Here is a 19,146-nt window from a genome sequence, read left to right as displayed (position 1 = left end):
TTCTTTTCTTAGACAAGAAATCATATTTGTCTTTGGGATACTTTTCTTGCTATTAAGATGACACTTTGATTCTTCCAAAACAGCAAATTGGATGATATTACTTTGAAGATCAGAGTAACTTCTTATATAAATTAATTAATTGTTCTTTTTGATTTGCAAGAAATAATTTAAATTAAATGTATGTCACATATTTTGAAAATGCACATTTTAATGTGACTCTCATCTTTATATACTCTGACATTTTTATGTTCCCAAGCAAGGAATTATATTCAATTAGAACTGAAATACTCAACTGATCCTCATGATTTCATTGACCTGGTTCTTCCCTCTAGTGATGCAGACTGCAATTGCTTCATGCCTATCTAATAATAAGGCCTGATGCTTTTAGTCTGATGAAACCAATTTAAAAGGCTCCAGGTTTATAATAATTCTGTTCTTGGAATTGTGTTTATGAAACATATGAAGGACTTGTGATGATGCTCCCATTAAGAGAAAATAATTCTCTAACATTGGGATGGCAGCTGGAATCTTATCCTGGACTAGGAAAGTTCACTCTCTCCTATGTGGCTCTCAGAGCCATTCTAGGTTATCTTTCATGCTGCAAAGAAAAGGACACAAGGAAATACAAAGGACAAGGTTGACCACAGGTATTTATGAGAAATAGATTAGAACTGCCACATGAAATTTTTAACCGAATAAAAAAACACATTAAAAAAAGAATGCATGTTTAGAAATGGGTTCTGGGCACAACCATCTTAAATAAGGCTAGGAAGGATATAAAGACCCTTCGTTCCTGGGTATGGTTTTTTTTCCTTTCAATGCTCTAGCCTCCTTAATACATTCTTATTGTAAAACACTTAAGCTACACTAAGTGTAAGCTACTTTCTGTGAAAAGAAAGGAGTGATAATCGGAAAATTTAGGCAACAATTCATTTGATAGCAGGCAACTTGCTTTATATGGTATAAAGAATACTGGTCTTGAAGTCGAGACCTGAGTTCCAGTTCCAGCCTTGCCGCACTATCTGTACGACTTTGAACGGGTCATGTTTAGCCTTTTGGGGCCTCATTTTCCTTATATAAAAATGAGACAGTTGATTGGACCTTCCCACTTGAGATAGGACCAAGGGCTAGAGGGGGCTGGGGCAGGGGAGATGGGAGGGATAAAAGGGAGGGCAATGCAGGTGGAGCTGCCCCTTCTCCATTTAAGGAAAGGGCTCAGCATAATTTTTCTCCCCATTTCCTATCAGCTACCTTCTTTTGGACTTCTTTGGAACTCTCCATTACACTCCTGCCCTAGATCCCTCCTTTGCTCATCTTCTCTTTCTCCCTTCCCTTTTCCTTTCATTTGTTATCTTCCCCTATTAATTTCCCCTTGAGGGCGGAACTGTCTTTGTTTTTATTTGTATTTCTGTCCCCAGCCTTTAGCACAGTGCCTAGCACCCAGTAAGTGTTTATTGACTGACAGATAGATGGTCTATGAGGCCCATTAAAGTGCTATCCTTTGATTCTGGGATTTCTTGTGCCACTTTAATTTACCAGCCTCTAATGCAAACATGTATGTAGTTACAGAATTGACTATGATATATCTTTATAAAAGAATGGGCCTTACTCTTTTTCTTTACACTAGAAGATAAGCCTTGGTACTGTATTTAGAAAGACATTAACCTTAAAAGACCTTAAGAGAACTTTGGGTTTTAAATTTGTGTTCTAAAATTTGATCCATATATGCCACACATAACCCGTGTTCATTAGCAAGATAGATTTTCTTGTGTTCATATTCAAAGGCACATGAAACTTATATATGGCCTTTCAAAGATTATTTTTAGCATTTCTCTTATGAGGTAGACTGTGATATCTGAGCATTGCTTTTTGAAAAATAAGGGAGAAAAGTGACAATTAAGTTAGGTTATGTTATAGTCTTAAAGATCAGTGATAATCAAAAATGTAAAAACACTAGCTTGTTAATAAATCAGCATAGTTTTTATTTTGGCTCTCCTTGCCAGCAAGCTACCACTTCAGATGTGGTTGTCTTTGTACTGAAATGAAGTGAAGTTTAGCATTAAGATTTATAATTCATCATAATTTGCAGTGACTCCTATATCAATTTTTTCATCCTCAGTATAGTTCAAAAAGTGATCACAATCACCATTCCCATCCCCACTACTTTCACTCTGCAATGTTTACATGAATATGATGGGCACTAGCAGAGCCCAGGTAGGGGTGTCTGATTTTATGCTTGGAAATGTCACTTCTATGAATCATCTGTATGATTCATGTGATTTGGGTTTCAGAGATGCATTTTGATGAACACTGAATTCACAGAATCACCAAATTTCAGAATTAGATGAGATTTCAGAAGCCAGCCAAGCTGCCTCTAATTAGGATTATAATTAGCGCAGGATTAGATTTTGCTGCTGTTAATAACTTTCCCCAATATTTTAAAGGAAAAACAATTCCAATTTGAAGGAAAGAAGGACTTTAATCAATTTGTCAATTCACTGGACCATCAACAAGTACTCAATACATGCCCACAATATACCTGACACTGTGCTTGGTAATGCACTGCCCTCTTAGAGTTTATATAATATCAGATAATATAATAATATAAAACTGATATAGATGCATAAGGGATTTGTGAAACAATTTAGGTTTTAAAGATGTACAGAAGGTTGAAGAAAGTTCTGGTGAAAAAGTGACTGTAATTGAGGGTCCTATAAGACCAGAGAAGTAGTCCAACCAAGATCTCTGATCACTCCTCATTCTACAATATTGGCTTATCCCGAAATTTCTGGTTTTTAGTCAAAGCTCTGGGACCTTTGTTCTCTCTACGTGATCCTAGGAGCTCATGTAGGTTCAATTGTTATCTCTAGTTGGTGATTCCCAAATCTATATATCTGACCCTAGTCTCTCTCCTAAGCTCCAGACTTGTATCACAAACCATTTATTGGACATTTTCAACTGAATATCTAGTAAATACCTCAAACTCAGCATGTCTAATAAAGAATTCATTTTCTTTCCCCCAAAACTCCTCTCTTTTCTAAACTCCCCTATTTCTGTTGAGGGTACACCATCTTTCTCATCTCCCAAGATTGCATCTCAATGTTGTTCTTGACCCCTCACGTATCTTAATTAGTGCCGTTTTTGTCAGTTCTACCTGATCAGCATCTCACAATTGATTTCTTCTCTTCATTTACATAGCCACCACCCTAATTCTCACCTGGATTATTAAAATGGCCTGCTAATTGTTCTCCCTCCTTCAAGTCTCATCTTACTCCAATTCATCTTTTATCTAGTGGCCAAATTGATGTTTCTAAGGGGCAGATTTAATGATTTTAAAGTTCAAAGCTCTATTGCTTCTATGATCAAATAAAAAGTCCTATATTTAGCATCCCAGACCCTTTACACCCTGACTACAGCTTACCTTTCCAGACTGACTATGTACATTATTCTCCTTCATATACTCTATATCCTAGTCAAATTGGCTTACTTGTTTTTTTATACTCAGCAATTCCATTGCCTATTTCTATGGCTTTTCAAGATTATCACCCACACCTTGTACAGCCCTCCACTCAAAACACAGTCACGTGCAAGTCATGTCATCATTTCTCTGATGGCATGGTCTTCTTCAGCGACGAAGGATGAACATAACAACAATCCATGCTTTATATGTTGTCCCTCCTCACTCTGCCTTTTGGTATCTATGGTTCTTTTCAAAACCTTGCTCAAATACAATCTATGTGAGACCTTATCTGATGCCCCTAGAATTACTTTGTATTTACTTAGTACAGTTTTTTGTGTATATTTATATGTACATGTTATTTGTCCAGCAGGAATTAATCTTCTTGAAGTTTTATTTTTGTCTTTGTATACTTCATACCTAGCATAGCATATGGCACATAGTAGGTACTTAATAAGGGCTTGTTGTTTAATTGATTCATGATTCCCCTCCCTAAGCTGCTTCATATTGGTGTCCTGAAGATCTCCTTCCATAAGCAACTAGGAGCATGCTTTCAACCCAGAAGCAAAAAAATTCTAGTTATGCCTTTGTATACAAGTTACCAGTGCGATGGTACCTTGTTTCAAGGGACAAAGCAGAAAAAGCATGGTTTAAGGTCAGTCAAAATTCAAAGAAATCATATAGAAAGACATTTAAACACATCAATACATTTTCAATCTGACTCATTTTTCATGCTGTCATCCTTTTGAACATTAATGTTTGGGTCTCACCACTGATCCTTTGAGCAAGCTTTATTTGTGGACAATTCTTGGCAATAGCTAACATTTCATATACACACACGCACTCACACACACACACACACACACACACACACACACACAACATACCCTGGAGCTTAATTAATACGATGGAAGATGATTACATGGAGGAGATAACATCTTAGCTGGCATTTTGTGATAATTATAAACTTTCTATTTTTGATGTTATTGTTTGATGTCAGTCATTATTTGATAATGTATTTATAATTACAGGACTCTAATTTGGAATCACTTAGGTTAAGTGAGCTCAATTCCTGTGGAGACAGTCAAAACAGAGCTGGTATTTGTACTTTTTCACTGTTAACTGTGTTAGATGGATAAGACGTGCAGCTTTTTAGTTGGATGAATTCTTGACCTGCTTGAGCCATTTTATTTCAGCTGCCTCAGACAGCTGTTAAATCCACTTACCAGCTTATTGTTTTTATAAGAAACTCTTTTTACCCGAACTTCACCCAAATCTGGTATCAATAAAGAATCCTGGGAATTTTCTAACCATATTTGGGTTTGATTTGAAATGCCCCTTCCTTCATCAGGCACCCATTACCTTTTCTCCACCAAGCACATTTTTAGGGTATATAATTTGCAACCTGAACTCTAACTTAGAGCAGGGTTCCTCCCCTTATAACTCCTTCACCGGTCAAGTTGAAGTGAGTTTATTGCATTTGGGGACAAACCTCTGATGGTTTCTTTTGTCATTGTGTGTGTGTGTGTGTGTGTGTGTGTGTGTGTGTGTGTTTTGTTTGCTTGCTTGTTGCAAAGTGAAAGATATTTGTTTTAACTTGAACCTTGAGAGGCCAAATAAAGAACTATTGAAGGATAGATTATTAGGAATTGAAAAGGAAATCTGAAGATAAGGGTATTTCAGGTGAAGAAAACAACTTCACTTGTTCTTTTCTGTTCCCTAGTGGTTGGAAATCAAGATGTGCATTATATAAAGTAACATGTAGTCTATTTTGTCCAAAATATAGTGTTCGTGGAATCAGATAAGACCGGAAAGGTAAGTTAATGGTAAATGATGTGTCTGTGTTTCAAATATATTTAAATTTCAGCTGCTCTGAATTTTCCCAGTAGGACCCCAACCTTACCAATAATTTCAAGTACAATATTTGAAATCAACGTATAAATAATATATAATTGTTGTTCAGTCACTTTTCAGTTGCGTCCAACTCTTTGTGTCCAACTCCCCTTTTGGAGTTTTCTTGGCAAAGATTCAGGAGTGGTCTGGCATTTCCTTCTCCAGCTCATTTTATGGATGAGAAATTGAGGCAAACAAGGTTAAGTGACTTGTCCAGGGTCACATAGCTAGTGAGTGTCTTAGGCCAGATGTGAACTCAGGAAAATGTCTTCCTGAGTCCAGGCCCACAGTTCTATCCATTGCACCACCTAGGTGCCCCTACATACGATTGTACATAGCAATATTATTATAAGCAGGTTCCTAATTAATATATTTTTCCATATTGTGGATGTTGTTGTTTAACCAGGACACGTGGAATTCTTTGAGATTCCTTGTGTATTTTAAAGGAGGCTTTCTTTGTTTTCTTGAAGGAGATCATGAAAGCAGAAAGACTTCAGAAATCAGCTAATCCAATGCCCTCATTTGGTACAAATATGCTAATTTAAAAAAATAATTTGATTGCTGACATAATTTATTAACTATTAATGTATGACAGTATTAGGCATAATATACTCTGCATTATAATACACGTATAATATGTGTATAATAATATATGTATAATGTATAATAATATATTACAACTACCCTCTCCCCATAACATACTAAATTCTATAACGACATTATTATATCTCTACTATTTTAAGCATTGGTATTATAAAAATAACTAACAAATTTATATCAAAGGAAGGCATTGAATTGGGTGATTTCTAAAGTCTTCTGTCACCTTTTGTCTCTCTAATTTGATAAAGATGCAAAGAAATGACTTTGGAAGACTGGTAGTAACAGAAGAAAAAAGACAGTCCTCAGGTTCTCTCACAGCTTGGAAAACAGCACGTGGGATATAGCAAAAGGAATAGTAGTGGAAGTGTCTAGTAAATCTCAGAACTAGAAATAAGGGCTGAAATACTATTTAAGCTGTGTGATGAATATGAGACAAAATGACTCTGGAGGAAGGCAGAAAAAATGAAGTTTTCATTATGTTTCCTTTCCCCCTTCTTTTTTCTTTTTTGCACTTTCACTATTAAAGGAATTGTAAAAATTTTTAAGTTTATGAGATGTGCCTATAACCTGGAATGTTCCTCTTCCCCCAGATTCTGTCCTGAATATTAGCAGATGATAAACATCTATTAAATTTAATTATATAAGGATCTCTTACTTGCAAATTTTGCTATAATCTCATTTCTAGGAGTTGATGGGAAAAGCTAATTTGAAGTTGCCAAAATAGGTTGGCAGGCCAATAACGACTGTCACTAAAACATCATTCTATCATGAGTCCATAAATCTGATGGGATGTGTGTGTGTGTGTGTGTGTGTGTGTGTGACTATTGCTGATGTCTTAAACCAAGTAAGAGAAAAAGTAGACGTCCCTTTTAGAGTCTTACTCCAAGGTACTCTATGTATATTTTCTCTTAACTTTATGAAATCCATTCTCTTAAATTCCAGGGTATGTGAAAGTATATTCCTGGATTTACTCTCCTCATCTAGCACAAAACTCAAAGATGAAAATTTAATCGCCTAAAGTTATTCCAACCAATTATTTCTTAAGAATCAGAAAAATTCAATACCTCCAACCAATTATTCTTGATGGGTCAGAACATATTTACAAGTATCAGTTTTACTTGTAATTTCCTCCGCCTACTACTGAAAGAAGAAATATCAGAAAACTAAGTCAAGAGTTGATGAGATGGTTTAACTTTTTTAGAGAGAAACCTCTAGTTTCTTCTTCTTCTTCAACTTAGATCCTTATGACTGGATGAAACCTCCTGTCACAACACTATCCTTCTTGTTGACATTTTGATCTGTTATTAGTTGATTATCCATTTCCTTCATCTGGCCCAGCAGTCTGTAGTACACTTCTAAAGTGGTATCACTTCTGTTTCTCTTTTCTTTTGTCTTCATCCATTGTTCTTCATCAAGTTTTCCTCGATTCCATGGGTTTCCACCCTGTTAAATGCTTTCATGAAACATAAAGATAATCTAACACCCCTTTCAAGAAATCAGCTTCTTTTTTTAAATAAACGATATCATTCTGTTGCCATATTTAGTCTAAGTTGTTGAATCCTATAGAGTCTTAGTGATACAATTGAAGGCTATTTATTTTCTTCATTAAGATGTTAAGTTTACTTCATCTCAGCTTATTACTTTGGTATATAGTCATTTGAGATCATGAGTTTATGCCAGTATTCAGAATTATTTTCTTCTGCAAATATACTATACACCTATACTGCAATTTTTTTTGGAATGCCATATTTTTTACCTTCTATATGTTTATTCTGTATATTAACATATGTATAAATCTAACAGTTATCTGGGGATCTATTCCCACCTCCCTCAAATTTCACTTAAATTCAAGTTAAAAAAAACCCCACCTGATCAGATCAACAAGTTTGCATGCAAATATATTTTATATATTTTATTTTTCTTCCAATTACATGTTAAAACAATTTTTATCATTTAAAAAAAGGTTTTAAGTTCCAAATTCTATATCTCTCTCTTTCCCCTTCCTTGTTCTTAGGACAGTAAGCAATCTAATATAGGTTATACATGTACAATCATGTAAAACATTTCCATATTGATCATTTTGTACAAGAAAACTTGAATAAAAAAAGAATGAAAGAAATAAAGTGAAAAATAGCATGCTTCAGGCTGTTTTCAGAGCATCAGTTCTTTCTTGGAGACAAATAGCAAACTTCATCATGAGTCCTTTGGAATTGTCTTGGATCATTGCATTGCTGAGAATAGCTAAATCATTCACAGTTCTTCATCATTCAATATTGCTGTTACTGTGAACAGCGTTCTTCTAGTTCTGTTTACTTCACTTTGTATCAGTTCATGTAAGTCTTACCAGGTTTTGTCTGAAATCATCCTGCTTGTCATTTCTTGTAGTACAATAATATTCCATCACAATCATATACTACAGTTTGTTTAACCATTCCCCATTTAATGGGCATCTCAATTTCCTATTCCTGACCACAAAAAGAGCTACTATAAATATTTTTTATACAGATAGATCTCTTTCCCTTTTTTGGATATCTTTGGGATGCACATATATTCTTGTTGGTCTTTGTTAGAAACAATCTATTTCTGGTGAAGAGATGATCATTTTAGTATCTTATCTTTCAACATGGATCAGGATCTATCTTGGGATCTTCTTAATACTCATATTCTTTGTTGTCTAAATTGATTGCCTAAATCTGTAAAAAAAAATTCAAAAAGGACTTTCTACACCTCTGGAAGTACTGAATCCAACAGTACATTAGATACAGGATAGGCTTCATTTAATTCAACAAAAAAATACAAATACAGAAGGGACTGTATATGAGCCTCCAAAAAGTACAATTCTCTTTTCCTTTTTGGTTAACTTGGCGAAATCTCACCTGGGGCCTATCCCTCAGCCTCCTTACTTGGACCATAGAATGGGAAAGTGCTCATATCACTAGATTTTTGACCATTCTCCTTCAGTGAGCCATACCTTCCCAGGGACCTATACATTCATGTAAAGATTTATAGTTTTACTTTGGCTGGTGACACCTTTGCTGCTCTGCCTTAGAGATAAAATTACTCCCACGTTCTTAAGTTTTCCATCTAGCACATCACAATTCTCGGACATTCTTTCCATTCCTTCTGTATCATTCTTCCTAACTGAAATCACCAGAAATAGATGATGATTATCAGGTATGATCAATCTTACTCTACCTCCTAATTAGGCATGTTTGAGGTTCAATATAATTCTCACTAGGAAATTGTTCACTACCATTGAGCATCTCTTGTTCCTGAGGTTAGTAATTAATTTATGTATACATTTTGGACCTTGTACTTGTTCCTTAGTATTTTGTAGCATCTGGGATGCTTCTGTTTTTTCAATTTGATTTCCACTCTCCCTCCATGTTCCTATACTAATTATAACCTCTAGCACTCTGGATGTGGTTTTGTGCCCACATTCTTTGACTTTTTGATATTTTTACCCTGATTTAGATTTCCTGTTTCCTCCTTAGAGTCTTTTCCTTCATCATTCCATTCTTAGATCATATCTTTCTACTTCTCTCTGAATGCCTCATAGTTTTGGAATTGTTGAAGGGTAGAGAAGCATTCTTTTTTCCTTATATTCTTTTTATTCACACAGACAGAGAGTCATGTGTATTCAGTGAGAGATTAAGAATTTCTGAGAATTTTATGAATCATGACTTTGGAGACTTTATCTCATTTTTTAAAAAAGTATACAGAAACAAATTTCCCAAACTTTGGAATATATACTAAAAATAAGGAAAAATCAATATGACAGCACTTTAATAACAGAAAAAAGTTTATTTTTATATTAAAATATAAAGTAAGTCACAAATATTCTTGTTTTTATTTTTAGAATATATCTTTCCAAACTTTCTCCTGACATCTTGGAGCAAACACTGGTCATTCCCCACTTTTAACTTCATGACCAGGTCATCTTTTCTTTTGCTTACTTGTTTCTTTGATGATATTCTTTGTAAGAAAATTAAATTTAGAAAATGAAACAATTTAATTATATAAAGCTAGTAGAGTATAATTCCTTCTATTTAATTTACTGCTTTGATGTTCCATTTACCATTTTTGTGTATTCCCAGACCACAACTCCTTTCCCTGGCCACCTCTACTTTATATTTTGTTGCCCCACATTATGATGTAAGCTCCTTGAGGGCAGGGGCTGCTTCTTGCTTTTATAGTTGTATTACCAGCACTTAGCACAGTGCTTGGAACATAATAGCTATTTTTAATACATGCTATCTATTCATTATCCATTCTTACAGAGAATTTTGATGGTATCTTTTTAAAAATATTTTTGACTGTATCACTCCAACTCACCCAGTGCCTTGAACACAGTATGTGGTTAATAAATATTCATTTCATCAAAAAGAAACTATAACAAAATCAAAGAAAAGCAGTTCGAGAAAAACCTGACAAATCATTAAATAAAATTGCAAAATTAATAAGATGTGGTTTTCCACAAAACCAAAAAAAAAAAACCAATAATAGTCTTATATTAGCTATAATATGAGTAGCTAAAAAGAAAAGAAATACCACATGAAGTAATTGCATCATTAGTCTCTAATAGGCCTATTAGGTAAAGACATAATATTTTTGCCCCAGTTTATTTTTCAACAAATGGTAGTTGGTATATATACACAAAATTCTGTAAAACAGAGATTTCAGCACATATTAAGTGCTATTTATATTTTCTATGTAAATTTCAAATAGGTGAAAGTTTTTAAAAATGCAACAAACTTTCCTTGTCTTTTGAATTGCCTTTAAGATCTATTTAATTGTTAGCAGTTCCTGTGTGAATATGAAAATCTGCAGCATTTTAAGCAACAATCAGGATCTAAGCTCTAAGACACTATTAAAATGGATACGCCAGAGTGTAAACAATTTAAAAGACTTGAGGAATGTATCTGACCAACAGCCTTTAAGAAGTAATTATGCTAATTCCAAGTCAGTAAGTGGTAAACTAGACCAATAACTTCCAAAAGAATTAGGATTCAACAGTGACTTTGGGCTGCAGAATGGCAAGTGAAATTTTACTTTTCCTAGGATTTTGTATGTTGCATCTAAAAATACCCACATTGAACCATTATGCTTATTTTGGAATCAACCATATTATGGACTCCTGTGTCTCTGTCACTATGGTGTGTGTCTATATGAGCTCCGCAGGTTGGCTGCAACATTTAAGCAAGAATCTGCAACCTGTACCTTCAAGGTCTTCAGGATTAAATAACCCTCATTCAGTAATATGGCTCTGTTTTCATCAACTATTCTTATATCACCTTAGTAGCATGATAGTTTGCCTACGAGCTAGTTCATTTTTCTTAAATGTTCTTATCTTCTAAAGCCATCAAGAGATACACAATAATGATAATAACAACAACTAACACAAAGTGCTTTAAGGTTTGGACAGCATTTTTCATATACACACACATGTGTATGCACCTATGTGTACACAAACATATGTGTACGTATATATATTTATATATGTATGTAATTTTTCTCCACAAAAACTCTTTGAAGGAAGTATTATTATGTCCATTTTACAGATGAAGAAATGGAGGATGCAAGAAGTTGTCACTGGATACACAGCAACTAAATGTCTGAGGTAGGATCTGAAGTCAGGTATTCCTGATTTCAAGTCCAGCACTTTATTCATTAGGCCACCGAACTACCTTGTATGCTTTGATATCTCCTTATTAATTAGTAAAATTGTAACTTCTCTCAATTAGGTTTGAGTCCCCATTCCTGTATATTAAATATTATTTTATCAAGTACAGAAATCTCTTTTCCTGTGAGAACCTTTTGCTCTTTTCTCCCACTCTGTCCCTATCTCTGATCTCTTTCCATTTGCCTCTGTCCCTTTCTCCACATGTATAAAATGTAAAGTCCTAACTTCTAGGCTAAGATCAATTTTCAGTGTAACCAATAAAAAAAGACATAAATGATTATTAACAATAAGTATGTTGTAAGAAAGATCACAGTCAAGGCCTGCTTTAACCATTGCAACTGCTAACTTTTCCTCAACTCTAGAAAACAGTCCCACCATTCAGTGCTCTCTGGATACAAGTTAAAGTCTTTTCTCAGGAATTCTCTTCATTGATTTTTCAAAGATTGGGATTACACCTAGCTATTTCAGGAAATATACTCTTTTAACCCTTTTTTCTGTTTTCTTTTCAGCCATCACACAATAATCTCTACAGAATGCCAGTTAAACTCTCACAGACTGACAATTTAATGGTTACTTGATGGTTCTGTTGCCTCTTAGAGATACAGTTAGCTATAATCTTTGTGTGAAGGTATGTTGAATCTGGCATTGCATATACATAACTTTGTGTCTTTAGAAAAAAGACAAACATTTCATAATTCTGACTGGTTATTGAAAAGATTCCATTCAGTTTTTGTTCCTCTTGAGTGTCAAATTTTTGGTTCTGTGTGACTCCCTATGATTGTTTCTGTTCTGTTTTTTCCCCCTATCTATTTAGTAGAATGTCTTTTCTAAGATACTATCATGGGCATTGCTGGTGTGAGCTCAAGGACTCAAGATTTTTAGCCTCCAAGCCTTTTTAGGACTAACTATTCTATTATTATTATTAATTATTGTATGGTACTAATAAAAAACCTTTTATTTTATTTTCAATTAATATAATTTTAATTTTCTTTCCTTCCTACCCCTTCAAACTGAAAAAAAATCCTTTTATAACAAATCTGAATAATCAAGCTAAATTATTGGCCACATACAAAAAATGTATGTCTCATTCTGCATCTTGAGTCCATCACCTTTCTATCAGGAAGTAGCTAGCATGCTTCATTCCTGGTGCTCTGGAATAGTGATTGGTCACTGCATTGATCAGAATTCTTAAGTCTTATAAAGCTGTTTTCTTTACAATGTTATTGCTATTGTATTACTCATTCTTTCCAATTCTATTTACTTCACTTAATATCATTTCATATAAGTCTGTAAAAGCAAGGATCCCGATATACACAGGAGGACCTGCTGTACAGGTTCTTACATCGGCTTTTCTAAAAGGAAAACAACTTTTGAGGGGTCAACAATCACTTTAATCAAGCATATGTATCATTCACTTAATTCAGGAGAAAAAGTCAGCACCCTGAACTTCCGAAAAAATACAGAGAAATCAAAATCAACAGACAGGGCTTCCAACTGTCTGACACAAGCAATAAATACAAACATCACAGACCAACAGACAGATAACTGACCAGACATACACAGTTACCAGAGAGAGAAGCCCCAACATCTGGATTTTCAAAGCCAGGGGCTCCTTAGTGGCTGCCCAGATTCTCATGTGACCAAACACTTCCAATGAGTAAGACCCTAAGTGAAATCTCACCTCAGAGTAGTTATACTCTTTTCAGAGGCAGAGGGCATCATGACCTTTGAGAACCAGTGCCTCATTAGAAATTAACAAAAGGTGTGGGCCTCCCCTAATCAAGCTTCCTTTAATGGGCAGGCCCATCAATGGGTGGGGAAGATCTTTAACTCATTAGCATTACAAAGTCTGCCTAGGTTTCTCTGAAATAGTCCTTTTTATCATATATTATGGTGCAATATATTCCATTAGATTCATATAACATAATTTGTTAAGCTCTTCCTTATTCTATTAACACCTCCTTTGTTCACAGTTCTTTGTTACAAAAAAAAGTTATGAATATTTTTGTACATATTAGTAATTTTCCTCTTTCTTTGATCTCTTTAAGAGTACTGGCCTTGTAGTTATACCACTACAGAGTTTAGTGACTTTTTGGTCATAGTTCCAAATTACTTTTCAGAATGGATAGATCAATTCACTGATCTAAGAACAGTGCATTAATGTGCTTGTTTACCCTTATTACCATCACCATTTGTCATTCCCTCTCTCCCCCCCTCCCAAACTTTGTTAATCTTACTGGCATGAGAAAGAACCTCAGAGTTTGCAGTTCTCTCATTATTAGTAATATGTAGCATGTTTCCATATGGTTGATGATAGTCTAGATTTCTTCCTTTGAAAACTGATTTTTTATAGCCTTTGACCATTTATCAATTGGGACACAGTTTTTGTTCTTATGATTTGAATTGGTTCTTTATATAGCTTGGAAATGAGACCTTTATCATAGAAATGCTTCAGTTTTCTTTTCTGTTAACTGTTTCCTTTCTAAAATCTTAGGTGCATTGGTTTTGTTTGTGCAAAAACATTTAAATTTTATGTAAATGGACTTTTAGTTTTATCTGCTATGATCCTCTCTATTCCTTGTTTGATTATGAACTTTTCTCCAATCCATAACAACTTACCTTTGGAGCCACAGCTCATATTGCTCCCCTTTCTATACTGCCATTCACAAACTTGATGGCTTCATTTTTACCCTAATACTGTCCTTTTATTCATTGTCACCTCTACATATTTACTTATTCTGTTTCTGTACTTGTACAGAAATTACCTATTCTTAAAGGTCTAAAATTGTCACCACATTCATAGGCAGCTAGGTGGTACAGTGGATAGAGCACCACTGCAGGAGTCAGGAGAATCTGAGTTCAAATCTCACCTCAGACACGACACTCACTAGCTGTGCAACCTTGGGCAAGTCACTTAACCCCAATTGCCTCATCCTCGGTCATTTCCAGTCATCCTGATGAATATCTGGTCACTGGATTCAGATGGCTCTGGAGGAGAAGTGAGGCTGGTGACCTGCACAGCCCTTCCTCACTCAAAAAACAAAGTCAAGTGCAAGTCATGTCATCATTTCTCTGATGGCATGGTCTTCTTCGGCAACAACGGACGAACATACACATACCCAATCCCTCTAGATTGAAGTAATTTATCCCTTTTGGGATTTTTCATAACTCTGTGTATATCTCCTCTTTAGTTAACATATTTTATTTTGTATCATAGTTATTTGTGTACATGCATGTCTAATTTTTCCTATTAACTTGCAGATTCTTTGAGGATAAGTAGCCTTATGTTGTTCATCTTTTTCTTGCACGTAATGAACACTTAAACATTTGCTGAATTAAATTGAATACTCAATTTAGGCTGCTGGGCTTCCTAGCCATCCAAATAGAAGAGGTGGGTTATTTTCAGTGACAAAATCTTGGTATGTTGTGGCCCATACTGAATAGCAGGTAGGTACAAAGGATGGCTTTGGATTTCTTGAATGGAACTCTACTGAGCGCATGCATTTTAGCATCCTAGGATCCTACCTTGAGAGCTGTAAAGTACTTTAGAAGTCATTTGGTCATATTCTTTGGTTTTACAGATGAGAAAAGTGAGATTCAGAGGGATTAAGTGACTGGTAACTTTGGAGAGAACAGTTTCAGTTGACTTATGAGGTCTGAAGTCAGACTGCAGAGAGTTTAGAAGAGAGAGAGGAAGAGGGGAAGAAGAGACACTGATAATAGATGGCTCTTTTAAGGAGTTTAGCCACATAAGACAGAGGAAATATAGGATGGCTACTAGCAGAGATGGTCAGAAAAAAAAGGATGATAATTAGGAGGTATGGTCAAATCACATAAGATTTTTTTTCTTAAGTATATGTGGTCGTGTTTGTAGGCAGCAGGAAAGCAGCCATTAGATAAGGAGAGATTAAAGATTAGTGAACGGGTAGGGATAATAGAGCTGTAAATCTACTGGAGAAGATGGGATTGAATGGGAGGAACTCATATTTCATCCTGGAAGTGATAAAGAGCCTCTGAAACTCACTGAACAGGGCAGTGGGAGTGACATGATCAGGCATAAGTTTTAGAAGATACAATATGTGTTTAAAATTTTTTAACAGTATAAAACTTATGTTATTCAATAAGTCAATAAAATTCTGTTATTTTACTTTCTTCCAGCTAATTTGCATACCATTATAATATGAATGAAAACAAAATACTAAGAAATTCACCCACACTAAAAATATCAGTTTGTAAATATTTTTTTTTCTCAGGAAACTAGAGCATCTATTAAAATCTAAGCAGGGATACACTCATCTAAAATGTACCTGATGTAAAATAAACCACAATCCCATTGTAGCATTTCCATTCAGGTAATGACAGAAGCTAGTGAGGACTAATACAAAACTTAGAAATAGGAGATTTGGATATTAAGGAATCTAGAAACATTTCCTTCACATTATTCAGGAAAGAGGCGATCTGATGTTAGAACATTGGTTATTTAGACAGAAATATTCTGAAAATGGAGAAAGATAATTTGTGGGACTTGATTATACTTACCTTTAAGAACTTTCAGTATGTTTGTTCTGAATCTACTAAATTCAGGTCATTTGCTGAGAGCTCTGTCCTCTCTCTTCCTCCTCATCTCCTATCACTCAGATGATTTCTGCCACTATCTCCTTCACCCCAAAATGAATACCTGGCCCTTCCCCTTGCCAAGGCAAACTCCTCTACGTTGAGAAGTGATCTTATTCTATTCTGCTTTCTCTGGCAGATTGCCCCCTCTACCTTCTCCACTTTCTCATCTTCAATTTCTAGTTGATCCCTATCCCTGCCAGGATCAAATATAAAATCCTCTATTTGGTTTTCAAAGCCCTTGATAACCTGTTTCATTATTACCTTACAAGACTTCTTATGCCTTACTCCTCCGCTTTTCCCCCACCCTCAGGTACTCTGCAAACCAATGTCACTGGCCTCCTTGCTGTTCCTCATACAACATACTCCTTTTCCAGTTTCTGAGCTTTTTCAAAGGCAGTCCCTCATCCTTGGAATTCTCTCCCCTCCATCTCTATCAAGCTAAGAAACCTTTTTCCTTAATGCTAGTTCCCTCTATTTATAATCACTAAGCTAGCTTTTTTACACTGTTGTTTGAGTGTTATCTCCCCTGTTAGACTCTGAACTCTGAAAGCAGGGACTCTCTATGCTTTTCTGTGTATTCCCAGTGTTAGCACAAAGTAGTGCCTAATAAATGCTTGTTGATTGTTTGCATCTGTAGCTCGTTGAACAACAACTCCTGACTCTAATTAACCATGTTTTGTAAAAACAATTCCATGGATTTAGTATGCTTGTTTATTGTTATGAATGAAAAAAAAAACCCAAACAAAACACCTTAGAAATCTAGCTTATAAATCGGTTTATAAATTATAAGATATAAAAAACTGGCTTATAAATCACTTTCTTGTGAGTTTGGTCAATATGACTTGACCATCTTCCCTGATCCTCTTACCTATTTAAACTGAATTCCTGAACCTGCAAACCTGAGGCACAGAAAGATTTCGTTTTCAACAAGGTCACAAATCTAGAGCTGGATGCAACTTAGAAGCCATTTAGTCCAAACCTCTTATTTTCAGATGAGAAGACTGGGTCTCACATAGCTTAACTGAGTTGCACAGGGTTAGCAAGTATCAGAGGTCAGGTTTGAACCTATCTTTTTGATTTCAATTCTAGCACTCTCCTATAAAATGAACAGTCCCTGTGAGGCTTCCTCTGAAATTCCTGATCTCCTTCACTTCATTGAGAGTAGTCCCTGGGACAAACTCATCAAAACACCCATCTAGCAATTTTGTACTGATATTGTCACTGTAAGAATGATCAAATTATTGAACAGAACTGAATTACTGTGTTTCAGTTTATTTGAATTTGCAACTGTGTGAGCACAAGTAATTTATGGACATAATTTTCCATTTGCATATGAAATGAGCTTCTTGTTCTTTTTGGGAATTAAATGATCCCTTTGGGTCACAATTAGCCTATCCAACAATTAGTCACAATTTGTCACAATGCTGCCAGTTAATTGTGCACACTGTTGCCTAGTCAAAAGCAGCCCTAATTTCTCAATTTGAAAAATTTGTTTGGAGTTTTAACTTTCCTGCTTTCTATTTTGATGTTCTATAAAATTTTTCATTGCTGAAATAAATCACTCAAGCATCTCTATTGATTTGGAACCTATTGTGGGGAAGTTAATAGAATTAAATAGACATCAGAAATAAACTGTGTTGCAACTGAACTGTTAAAAATGGCTTGGTTGGCTTCTATAAATGAATACAAGATTAGCACCACTCCACAACAGAGTATATAAACAGTATTACCTTAACAACAAACACAGAAGCAGTTGAACACAGGAGTTAACCAATGACAGAAACTCTGGAAGGGAGATTACTTTGAGGTCTTAGAGGTTGACTTTTCATTGTCAATTTATTTAATTTATGTTGTAAACAATACATGCAGATCAGTTCTGACTTTCAGTCTTGGGAACAGGATTTAAAACTAGCATATCTCTGAGAAGACTCCTCATTTGAAAAAATTGCTGTGTGATGAACAGGCTAAAGCTCCTGGGTGTTACAAGACTATTGAGGGAAAATTAACTTGACGGCCAATCTATAAGACATATAGATTTCTGCAATGTTTAGGACTGGTAGGAGACAGCTGTGGAAACAAAGTGTCACCCGAGTTTTAACGGTAAGGAACTATGTTATTTGTAGACTTGCTTGTGGGCTAAAGATGATCATCAGTCATGCCTTGGGAAAAATCCCTGTGTCAAAGGATCAAAGCTGCTCATTCACACATAACAGGGGAATTGATTTTGTTCTGATTTGTGTATTATCTCAGTTGGATAGCAGGAAACATGAGGCACATTTCTTATACCAAAAAAAGGGAATAATGTGATTAGACTTTTCTTTGTTTTACATATGTCTGACTAAGTAAGAAATGTTTGGAGGAGTTATGCATCTATTGGGAAAATATATGTTTGAGGGAAAGCATAATGATATTCTTTTACTACTTTTTGCTCTTTTCTGTAGTGAAGTTGTCTGTAAAGTTTTAGAGTAGTCAGGACCTATAAGTGCCGGGTTTTCAATCTGGTTCTTGCTCATTCTCTAGCATGATTGGAAATGAAATACTAGGAAATAAGATGTGAAGAAAAACTGAAAAGTTATATTGAGGTATGAAATTCCAAAAGCATAAGACTCAGTATAGGCCTACCCCCTTTTAAAGAATATACATGCATTAAGGACTATTAAATGATGTGAAGTAAATTAGAGGGAGTAAAAGATGCTAATTACTCTAGGAATTAGAACAGGGTATCTTTGACAGACACTAAAGAGAGAGTAGGGGTGGTGGGACATCAGTCACAGGTTTCCTAAGTAAGGTTCTTGATTTAGAAAGAGACTAACTTTAGAGGTTATCTGGTACAACTCCTCCATCTTACAGATGAGGAAACAGAAGTCCAGAAAAATGAAATACTCAAGGTCACACT

The 19,146-nt window shown here is 35.2% G+C and overlaps 1 protein-coding gene across 4 annotated transcripts in view; it reads left to right on the top strand.

The window, feature by feature from the left end:
* Nucleotides 1-19,146, top strand: part of DNAH5 (dynein axonemal heavy chain 5) — a 420,121-nt gene that overhangs the window by 90,299 nt on the left and 310,676 nt on the right. For 2 of the 4 annotated variants that reach the window (XM_072605436.1, XM_072605435.1), the window contains exon 1: nucleotides 13,701-18,350. The exons of 1 other annotated variant lie outside the window; for it this stretch is intronic. In XM_072605436.1, the coding sequence (XP_072461537.1) occupies nucleotides 18,294-18,350 (57 nt within the window). In that variant the 5' untranslated portion in view covers nucleotides 13,701-18,293. Of the gene's footprint in view, nucleotides 1-13,697; nucleotides 18,351-19,146 lie in introns of those variants that run through there. One more of the 4 variants, XR_011966270.1, reaches the window with a different exon arrangement.

The sequence above is a fragment of the Notamacropus eugenii genome, chromosome 4 (genome assembly GCF_028372415.1).
Source record: "Notamacropus eugenii isolate mMacEug1 chromosome 4, mMacEug1.pri_v2, whole genome shotgun sequence".
NCBI classification, from domain to species: domain Eukaryota; kingdom Metazoa; phylum Chordata; class Mammalia; order Diprotodontia; family Macropodidae; genus Notamacropus; species Notamacropus eugenii.
Note: the sequence above shows the minus strand (reverse complement) of the source record. Positions and strands in the feature narration are given on the sequence as shown.